General features: G+C 35.8%; 1 protein-coding gene across 1 annotated transcript in view; it reads left to right on the forward strand.

The window, feature by feature from the left end:
- The window catches only part of GRXCR1 (glutaredoxin and cysteine rich domain containing 1), a 137,715-nt gene extending 127,073 nt beyond the window's left edge, over window positions 1-10,642 (forward strand). The window contains exons 3-4 of the mRNA XM_010363798.2: window positions 609-674; window positions 10,350-10,642. Of these exons, the coding sequence (XP_010362100.2) occupies window positions 609-674; window positions 10,350-10,529 (246 nt within the window). The 3' untranslated portion in view covers window positions 10,530-10,642. The remainder of the gene's footprint in view (window positions 1-608; window positions 675-10,349) is intronic.
- The last annotated feature ends 696 nt before the right edge of the window (window positions 10,643-11,338 follow it).

Below are 11,338 nucleotides of genomic sequence, written 5' to 3' on the forward strand. Positions count from 1 at the left end.
CTTCTCTGGGTGGCCTTGAAATTGTTATTCAATCTCATTGAGGCTCAACTTCTGCAAATAATAGAATCTGCTACAGCAAAGGAGATGATATTTGTGCCAAACTCAAAATACCTGCTTAAGTTGTGTTGATAGTTATTATCATTATTGTTGTTGTTGTTATTGTCAGCTACTGTTATCTTTACATGCATGGCTGTTAAGGAGGGCCATGTCTAGTACTGCTTGGAGTAGGGTAGAGATAACTGAGGGTGGGAATTTGCTTCAAGGATTCCTTTCCCAGATGGTAGACTGGCTCCAGGCTCCCTAAACAACCTTGAAGAGTATGCTGGCCCTTTCTGTATTTGAACTTAAACCTGTCAGCTGTGAGTTTCCTGGAGCTTGCCTCTGTAGGCAGCCTTCCCCTTACCTGAGGTAAGACTTACTAGATTCAAGAGTTTGGGGCAGTAAGGAAAAATGTCTTCTCCTCCTTGGCATCCTAGTTGCACATTTACTCAGCTCCAAAGGGAAGAATTGTGTTCAGTATTTTGTGGGTTAAGCTTTCCTGGCTAGAACTTTATTTTCTCAAATACTAACAAAAATGGATTTTTCCCCCTACTCTCTCTTGTTAATAGGGTGCTGAGAAAATTTTGTCAATGAATGAATCAGGAGAATTGCAAGACCTCCTAACCAAAATTGAGGTAAATGTGCTTTCAGCAACTTATTTTTAGTAATCAACATGTTAAACACATTCTGATTATAATTGAGTTTTCCTAATTGAATTCTCTCTCCCCATGTTCTTACAGATATGCAATAGGATACATGTGGTAGTTTTAATTTGATGTCTTCTGTTATTAGGTTTGTTGCATCTAGAGTGACTTTAATGTTAACTTCTAATAATCTCATACTATTAGGTGAGTGTTATGGTCAGCTTTATTTGAGCCCAACTCTCTGTAATACAGGCATTGATGAGGTGTGTCAAATCAGGAAATAGCCTTGAAGCACATTAAAATTTTTCATTGAAACAACTTTATTTTTCCCATGGATCTTCCTACATATAGAAGATCTTCCTACATCATTTACAAAGATTAAATAAAAAATTATTTCTCCGAAAAGCATGTTTTAATTTGTATTCCTGTGCTTATACATGTAGCATCAGAGAAATACTTATTCAAATACTCATAAAATTAAAATGCAACCGGAAAGCCCTTATTACCTCATTGCTAAATTATTTTATCAGACTCTTCCTCCCTATTTGTAAGAAGATTATATACTTTATTGTCCTGATTGGGACACTTTGAGAGTGAAAAGTATGCATTAGTAATTGTTCTGGGACGGCAAACGTGAAACAGGACTTTGCCAGAAAAAATAGGTCATATGGTTATCCAGTATCCATATGTCACTACTGGTTATTATTGCTCTAGTCTTTGGTAACCGAATTTCTGATTCTCTACCATTCCTTCCACTGTAGATAAAAGAAAGGACTATGTGGCTTCTTGTGCTTCTTACTACTATCCCTTTGTGTAAGCTTTTCTGTCTGCCTAGAATGATACTGTTCCAATTCCTAATTTCCCTCCAGCATTTTCAAGGCCCATCTTCAGTATCAGTTCTTCCAATAGTCATTTCTGATCTCCCCCGCCTTTGAATTCCTATAACCCTCTTTTTAGGGGGCTTATAAAAGTCTTTTTTGTATTACCTTTCTTTGGGTATTTGACTCACGTCGCAAATGAACTATATGCTCCTTGATTGAAGGATTCATGTTTTATTCATATTGTGACCTTTCCCAGAAGGAAAACAATGGATTCATTCATTCAACAAACATTTATTGAGTATCTACTGTTTACAGGTACTTTGCTAAGGGAGACAACGACGTTCTCTCAATGTACTGCAGACCTATAGCAATAACTCAAAATCATTTTTTATCAGTTTGTGTCACAATACAAACAATAGAGTATGTTTAGACATTGTGGTTCAATGAGGATGATGGCCAGAAATATAGTGCTTATAAAGGAGGAGAATGCTTGGGCTTTAATAAGATAACTTACTATGGTCTGATTCTAAATTCAAAAGCCATGAGATATATACTGAGAGTAAACTTGTTTTTGTAAAATGTTTTAAATTTCCCTTTTTTCCATAATTTATAATTTCTGAAGTATTATGATTTGGAAATCAGAGGATTTTTAGCTCCTTCCTCAGCTCTGCTTCTGGCTGTAAGCCTTTGGACATAACTTTTCACCTGTCAGTATCTTGATTTCTTTATCTATTAAATCAGGGTGTGTACTTGCTTCTCTTAAAACTCTTCTTAGCTAAAAAAGCTGTATGAATGGATCTATTTATTTCTTTCTGTTCTTATATACTACTCCAAACCTGTGAAGTTATTCACTTATATTATTATATATCTTTCTATTTAAACAATTTGGTTTATGTGTATTATTCTCTGTGTACATTTTAAACTTATTTAAATGGTATTATGCAGTATCATTGATCTATTTAATTCTTGTTGCATAAATATTGTACTATTTTAATTCTATGGCTTAAGAGCATCTTTTAGGATTTTACAGGATGAATATCTTTCATTGCTTTTCTTTGTATGGGTTGATGACTGATTTAGTTATTCTGGACTTTTATTCCATTGAGTCTATAATTATTCAATTCTACAACTTGATCAACAGTACCATGTTAGATAATCTCTCTCTCTCTCCATCAGCTCAAAAACTTTGGAAAAGAAGATGTTTTTCTCTTCATTAAGTCTGTCTCCATTCTACACATGACATAAATAGGGCACAAATATTTTAAGCTATTTTTAATGTTCAAAATAATGGTATGATATTGACTTTCTAATGTTATAGGAACTCTGCGATGCCATCACTATGTTCAGCTGCTTTGGCCATATAGTAAAACTGGTGGAGAATTTGTAGCCAATCAAGAACACCCAGAACTCTGCCTGAGAGGTAGCTGGAGTTTAAGAGGAAGTAAAGAGACCAGGTGAAAAGAAGCACTGGGAAAGCCATGCAAAGAGGATAAGGGATACAAAATGCAGATCCAAACCCATCCCATTTTTCTGGTTGGCTTTTGACAGTAGAGTAGGAGTTAAATATTCATGATGAAGGAAACATTTCAGTCCTTACTATATAGCAAGATATATTCCTGGCACTTTATACATATTAAATCATTGAAAGCTCACAACTCTGCTAAATGAGTTCTCTTATTATCCCCATTTTTTATATGTATTAAATCATTGAAAGCTCACAACTCTGCTAAATGAGTTCTCTTATTATCCCCATTTTACTGGCAAGGGAATGGAGGTACAGAAAGACAAAAATCACTTGCTCAAGAGTGTTTAGGTAGTCGTATTTGATTTATGATTCTAATCAGTCTGATTCCAAACCCATAATGTTAATTAACTATGAACCTATGCTTCCATGACTCTCAAATTAAGTGGCCTGTAGGTATCTAGGAAATCTGACTATATTGTGGCAAGACACAAAACCTGGGTTAGTAATTTCCTAAGAGGTAAGCTACTAAAGGTGTTAGGTTCAGGGAATAGTCTGGATTTTGACACAGGGCTCTGACAGTAGACAGATCCTGGCAAGATCTAGTTTGCTGTTACTTGGGTCACTACATGGTAGTCTATGACCACTCCTGGTCTTCATAATTCAGGTTCCAGTTTCTAGCAGTTATTTCAAGTGATACTGAAGACGGACACTTAGCAGCTGTGGTTGGACAATCAGAAATGGAGTCAGAAAATAATTTCAATTTTTTTTCTGCACCAAGAATCTTATCATACATCCCATCCAACTGAAAATTGCTGTGGAAGCTGAGTGGATCTGATTTGTTGATGAAGATTATTAGCGGCCTCAAACGTGAGGAGCTGGCCAAAGGCAGCAGAAGCTAGTAACACATATGATAGTTGGTATGGAGATCTGGTCTCAGTAGAGCTGGTTGTGCCAATGGGGACTGTGTTCCTGAATTGACAGTTTGCAGGTAATCCTTCCACTAAGATGTGAACTCCATGTGAACACAGATGTTCATTTATTTTTATTATTTACCTCTAGTGCCTAGAACAGGGATTGGCATATCCCAGGGACACATAAATATTTACTGAGGGAATAAATAAATGACTTCTCTTTCATCCAAAGCTTTTTTTGGAGGAGGCAACGCATTTAAGAGATGAAAAGAAAGAGAAAATTATTATTTTATATAAAAGAATGTGTGGCTGAAAGGATGAATGAAACCACTATTTTTTGGTAAATGATATTTATTTATGTTAATAAATAGGCTAAAAATGAGAAGGAATGAGATGTCTAAGGAGTCCTCAAAAAACAATAACCAAGATGGATAGCTAATCCTGCTGGTGTCCATGCAGGGAGAGCCAGGGGAGTGCTGAGATGTATTATCATATCAGTGGTTCTGGCAGATACTGAATTAAAGATCTCAGATGGCAGAGAAGCTCTAAGTAAGCTTTGCCTTGTTATTTTTTTGAAGATAGTGAGTAAATAGTTTTGTTGTCATTTGTACTGAGATTGCCAACATAGTGTCCATTTTCTGTCCTTTTTTTTTTTTTATTGGTAAAGCTGATAACAATTACTTAATCTGATTCTCCCCTGAGGACTGGCAACTGCTTATTTGTTCTTGAAGAACTGAGCAAAGATTCCCAAATACACACTTAGGATGTCAAAAATGGCACAGGCTATCTGTGCAAGGCATTGGAGGTGTCAGAGACTCTCCTGAGGCTCCCTGGAGAAGTATAGCTCTGCGTGATGGTCCTTCCTAGGGAGAAGGGGGTGGCAGCAGCCTATTCTGAGGCTACAGCCACAGATACCACCTACCTGCTCACCTGGGGAATCAGGCCATGTCATCTGCCTCTCTCTGAAATCAAAACATCTATTTAAGTAGGTTTATGGCAGTCCATCCCATCTGGTTTAAGAATCAGGCTCCTATATCCAGGCTTCTACATTTTGAATTATGAGCTACAAATTTCCCCTGTGTCTGCATTTTGTTCAGTGACTTCTTTCTCAACTCTGCAAATTAAGGATGCCGGAAACACTGATGATCAGAAAAGATTTTATTTATTTTTTTAGCAGCTTGGTCAGGCAGAGGGGTGTTTGTAGGCATTTAAGCATTTGCTGAATTAAATTTTTGAATCTAGTTTAAAACAAAATACATAGACCAAGATGAATCATCCAGAGATGATTATAATGCCAAGCGTGTACTCTCTGACAATTTATTTTATGGGTAATACTGCTTCATAGACAATCTGGATAATGAGGTGTATTGTCACAGAGGCTCAAATAAGTTGCTTCCTCTTTGGTCAGATACTTAAGGGACTTTCAAGCTCTATTGGAATAGGATTTGATGATCTGAGGTTAAAAATAACAAGAATTTCATTTCCTGATCTTGAAGAAGACATGAAGACTCTTGATCTTAGCATCCTGTTTTTATATTGCATAACTGGGGGTAAACTTGCATTCTTGAAATTTGAGTTTCAAATTTCCTTTGTTACAAAGGAAGTCCATTTCACATTCATTCATAAACTTGCCATTATCTTTGTCGTTTGTCAGTTTTTGTCCTTTGTTAGAGACAAAAGACATTTTGTGTGCTTTAGTTGAGATGACTGCAATATGGAGCAGACCTATCCAAGACTCAAGGGTGAGGCTTAAGACAACAGAGAAGTGTCTGGTTCACGGCTATATTCCTATTGCCTTACACAGTGCCTGGCTAGTGAATACTCAATATATATTTGTGGAATGAAATGAATAAGTAGAAGGTCTCACTCACAGAGTATCTGTTTTTTAAAACTCACTCACAGGAATAAATGAACAGAAAGAAGTAAAGTGGAGGGTGAATTCTCATTTTTTTTTTCTTGAATTCCACCCCAAAGTGACTTGTCTCAACCCAAACCACTATTCAGAGGAGAGGAGACAGTCAGTTGATTCAGTACTCTCTGTGCTATTCTCAACCAGGTCTGCCTGGATTCTTAATTGCTTGCAGGTCAAACTTTCCACAGTCAGTCTCTTCATTGAAAGTGGAAGTCAGTTTTTTTTTTTTTTTTTTTTACTAATAGTGAAGCCTGTTTTGTTACTAGTTAGTAATGCTACTAATAGTAATTAGCAATGCTATAAGTAAAGTGGAAGTCTGTTTCATTAACTTGGGTTATTCTTTCTTCCTCCAACTTGAAACTTTTTCCACGTTCTTCGGGAAATTCCTAGCTCTTTTTCCATCTTGATCTGTGGGCAAAACTGTCTACAGAAGGGTTAGACTTCAGAGCAACACTAATATAAGAGCATCTAATATAACCCAACTGGGTTTTCTTTGTACAGAACCCTCTAAATTAGGACCAGACTTCCAGTATAACAAAAGTGCGCTTTGAAAGACGTGGCTAGGCATGACTACATTATTTATTCTTATTAGAATAACAAATGGTGTAAATTGTGCTGGATGATGCAGCAAGAATGAGATTCCTGGGTGACGAGGGGGCACTGGGGAGCTTTAGTGAGTTGCCTTGAGACCCACCCCACCTCACTACCACTTTGGTTTTTGTCGTAGCATTTATCCTTTCAACTGCTTTACATTTGGGGATCTCATGTTTAGATTATTTGGGGAAAAATGGATGCAAATAAACATTGAAAACTACTATCATAGAGGGAAGACCATGGATTTTGCTCATAGAGAGACCTCTTCAATATTCAACTTTCTAGTTATAACTTGATAATTAGTTTTTAAAAACCAGCTTAGAGGCTGTGTTTCCTCATTTGTAAAATGGTAGTGTCTATCACGTCAGGCTGGTATGAGAAGGGGACAAAGACTCCACATGAGATGTAAGCCATCCCTTTCCTCTCCTACGGTTATGGCTGAATTAGCTAATTTTCCCTGAGAATGGAAGTAGTGGACTTATTCTTTCACTATCTTGGAAGTGCTTTCCAGCACTATTCTCCAAGACAACAGAAATAGCACATGAATTGAAACACATTTACTCTCCTTTTCTTACAGTGGCAAAACTTTAAACCAGAAAGGGAAGTATGGAACAAGTGTTTAAATTGAACGACTCTGAGAAGTGTAGAAAATGGTTGTGTCATGTGACCACAAGCAGTTTAGCTTGAGGTAGCAGTTAATAAAAATCATTTCAAATGGAATTTATTAATAAAATAATGGCCAGTAATGACTAATTGTATTGAGTGCCTACTATGTGCCAGGCAATGTTCTGTTCACTTCCCATGAATTAGTTCATTGAATCCTCTCAACAATCCTTTGAATAAAAGAGAGGTCTCATCACAGAATTGCACGGACTCTGAGGACCTTATTTTAGAATGGCTTTGTTGTATTTGTGATTATATTTAGAAACAAAAATGTAGCTTTGGTATTTATGTATTAAGTTTATTTTAGGCAATTTATTTGTTCTGACAAGGGAATAAATTATGAAGAAACGGTAGACTCTTGGTATTAGTGAACTTAACATTTGATATTTTAGCCTTTGAAAGTAATATTTGTAAGTCATGTTGTCGGTCCATTACATAAAACAATTTTTAATTGTGTTGAGTTACTATTTTGAATTTTGTGTGCTCAGAGCCTGGTGTCTGAAGTGCCACAAATAGAAAATGAGCTTAGGAAGCTGCATAGCACTAACGTTTCATTTCAGCTTTGTTGTTCTTTGCTTGTAGTCACAAATACATTTCATGAGAAAACCATATGGCCATTCAAGAATCTGGTCATTCACAAGTGTCTTGGGTCATAGCAGGAATTCATATTCACCTAATATGCACTGGTACAGAGGTCATGGTTGCTGAAAATATTGAACTATGTTTGTACTCATTAAGATACTGAAATAATTGGGCCAGGCGTGGTAGCTCATGCCTGTAATCCCAGCATTTTGGGAGGCCAAGGCAGACAGATCACTTGAGTCAGGAGTTTGTGACCAGCCTGAACAACATGGTGAAACCTCGTCTCTACTAAAAATACAAAAATGAGTCAGGTGTGGTGACATGCTCCTATAATCCCAGCTACTTGGGAGGCTGGGGCAGTAGAAGCGATTGAACCCAGGAGGAGGAGGTTGCAGTGAGCTGCCGAGGTCGCACCACTGCACTGCAGCCTGGGCAACAGAGCGAGACTCTGTCTCAAAAAAAAAAAAAAAAAAAAAAAAAGATATTGAAATAATTTATATTGGTTGGTAAATAGCCATTGCCCAAGATGCATTAATATCTCTTTTCTTCTCTGTAAACTCCAACTTATAAACTTTGCCAGATAAAATGCAGGATGCCCACTTACATTTAAATATCAGATAAATTATAAATAATTTTTTGGCTTAAGTATATTTCATACAGTATTTAGTACATACTTAAACAAAAAATATTTGTGTTCTATCTGAAATTCAAATTTAACTGAACTTCCTGTATTTTTATTTGCAAAATCTGACAACTCTATTTTACTAGGAACTCAGATCTATTTACAATCTAGCAGTAATGAGTAAAGGGCTGGACTCAGGGTCCCTGCAGGTCCTTGCTCTAGGACCTTGGCCAGCCCAGCATTTATTCTGATTTGGTGCACTTGTTGTACAAGTCATTAAATATTTTTAGTTTAATCTCCTGTCATAGCAATAGTGAATGACAAGGATTTATCTACATTATATTCCTTCTAATATTTGATAAGAACTCCATTACTTAGAAATGTTCTCATATTTGGCTTATAAAGTACACTGTTTTTCCATCACTGAGTTTGTTTTCACTCAGAGTTTTTCTTTTTTCTATTTTAATATTATGCAAAACTTAAGTGCAGTGCATCCTTTTTTTAGGTCAATTCTTGCACAAAGAAATGACAAAAATCCATCAACAAAGTGACCAAATGGCTGTGCATATTCAGTCTATCTTTTTGGAAGAGCTTTACATTTCTACAGTCTTGACGAAGTTCACTGTTCATATTATTCAGATTGATAACAACTTTCTGTGATTCGGTGCCATTAGAAATGAGATATTATATGAGTTTAGCCATCTTGATATAATAGTCAAGTCAAACTATAATTGCAAGTGAATCCTGCTATATACAGAAAATGCCCATTTATGTTGCCTTAAAATATCAATGGTAGATTGATATTTTATAAATATCAATTAGATCCTAATGTTTGATTACCAAAGTACATCCCACAGGTTACTAATTATGAGATAATTATATTATTGAGTCTAAAAATTCTCACAGTTGTATGTGCTGGAGCAATCCTGGGTTAAACCCAGTTTATCAGGTTTCTTTTAAGTTGAATATTTTTTAGGGTTTAATATGTGCAATTATAAATCTTTGGAGAAAAGCTATACGTATGTGTCGGTATGTTAAGCATGTTTGTCTGAGTATGTGTTTGCCTGTGTACGTGTGTATCCACATTTCCTGAGCTTATTGTAGCAATTATTCCCTTCACAAAGCCAGGGCTTCAAAAACTGCTGCAAATTCCTTTTTTGCAAGTCAGAAGCTTAGTATCAATTTACTTATTTTCTCTTTGTATTCATTTTGTAATGGCACCTAATCTCCTCTAAACTGATGGATGCCTCTAGAGGACACCAGTAAAGGTTATATGCTCAGAAAAGCAAAGAGAAATGCATGTAAATGATTTTAAAAATATTACTCTCAACACCCTATCTGGTTATTTTCATTGTATTATCAGAGATACTTTACCTTTGCTTGAGATAGAAAGGTTGATAGCTACTGTGGGAAACTAAATAGATTTACAGAAATGTCTCAAGATTTCTGTGCTTGTTTTCTTAAAAATAAAATGAGGATAATGATGCTCAAATTAAATCTTTACTGAAAAAGGTGTCTGTATGTGTACTGATTAGTGTGGGTGAAGATGCTATACAAAAATGCATTTGAAAGTGCTTTGAAAAAAGAAGTATTAGTCTAAATTTATAATATAATTAGTAATCTTCAGTTGATAGTGGCTTCTGCACACTTCAGCTTTTAGCTTTCTGATTTTTTCAGACTTGTTATTAGTATACTATTCTATAAACAAAGACATGAAACTGTTAAATGATACTAATGGGAAAGTTAAAGTATTTTCCCTTAATACAAAAAAACAGCTTCTGAATTATTTGGTTTGTAAATAGACGTTTTCATATGATGTATTTCTTGAAGTTATGTGCCCTTCAACCTAAAATTTTCCCATGTTACAAACCAAACCTGTGGTATAGATGGCCATTGGCTGGGGAATGAAGGAGAACTTCAACTAATTACTTCCCTGGGTGTAATGTGTATTAATAGTAGGTGAATTCAAGTGTTTAGCCATATTATGCCAATATCGTTTTATGACCACTCACAGTACAGAAAGACCAGGAGGCTGATTGAGTTGTTCATGCTAACACATCTTTTGTTTTCTCTTGTTCCCCTGCCACCTTATACAGAGAGTGCAGCATCCACATGAGTGTCCCTCTTGTGGAGGCTTTGGGTTTCTTCCATGCTCTATGTGCCATGGGAGCAAGATGTCCGTGTTTCGAAATTGCTTCACAGACTCTTTCAAAGCCCTGAAGTGTACGGCTTGCAATGAAAACGGTCTTCAGCGTTGTAAGAACTGTGTTGGTTAATTGGAGCTTCTACCCACGAAAAGTCTCATTTTATTAATCAAAGGCAATACTTTGGTTTATATATATTTTTTAAATGCTTATGTTTATGGATTAACCAATAAACTTTATTATAATTGTCTTTGTGGTGAATTTTTGCTGCAATCAGTTTTCTTTGATGTATTAAATAAATGTTTATTTAACAACTACTATGTGCCAAACCCTGTGCTAGACCCTGGTTTCGAATTGGAATTAACGGAGTACCCCAAACCACTCAAAGATATCCAAAGTCTGATTCCCTAAATGTATTTGCTCGTCTAAAGAAAAGAGCAAAATCTAGATAATGGTGCCTATTGCAATATCACCCTATTGACTAGGATGAGTTAATGCAAGTACCTAGAAGCATAACATATTTCTAGGCATGTTACAAGGAAGAAGAAAGCTCTGGAGAGTGGAAAAAATGTGATCATATTTATACTTAGGCAGTAATATTTTTAAGCTGTAGAATAGTTTTGTTTGTTTGTTTTTTTAAGCTGCAGAATAGTCTCAAAGCTGATGATCTTAATGATAAACCAATAATGCTATCAGGTGGATTTCTTTGTGTCGATACAAAAGCTACCAGAAGACTTATCTGGACATTTATTTATTTATTTATTTATTTATTTATTTATTTATTTAATATTTGGGGGTACATGTGAAGGTTTGTTACATAGAATTACTTTGTCCATTGTCACTTGAAAGCCATTCAAAAAGGTGGCTCTTTATCGTCCTCTTAGCGGGACACCAGAGCACTCTACCATTTGAACACATTCTAGGTATGAATGTGCAAAAAA

Source organism: Rhinopithecus roxellana, chromosome 2 (assembly GCF_007565055.1).
Source record: "Rhinopithecus roxellana isolate Shanxi Qingling chromosome 2, ASM756505v1, whole genome shotgun sequence".
NCBI classification, from domain to species: Eukaryota; Metazoa; Chordata; class Mammalia; order Primates; family Cercopithecidae; genus Rhinopithecus; species Rhinopithecus roxellana.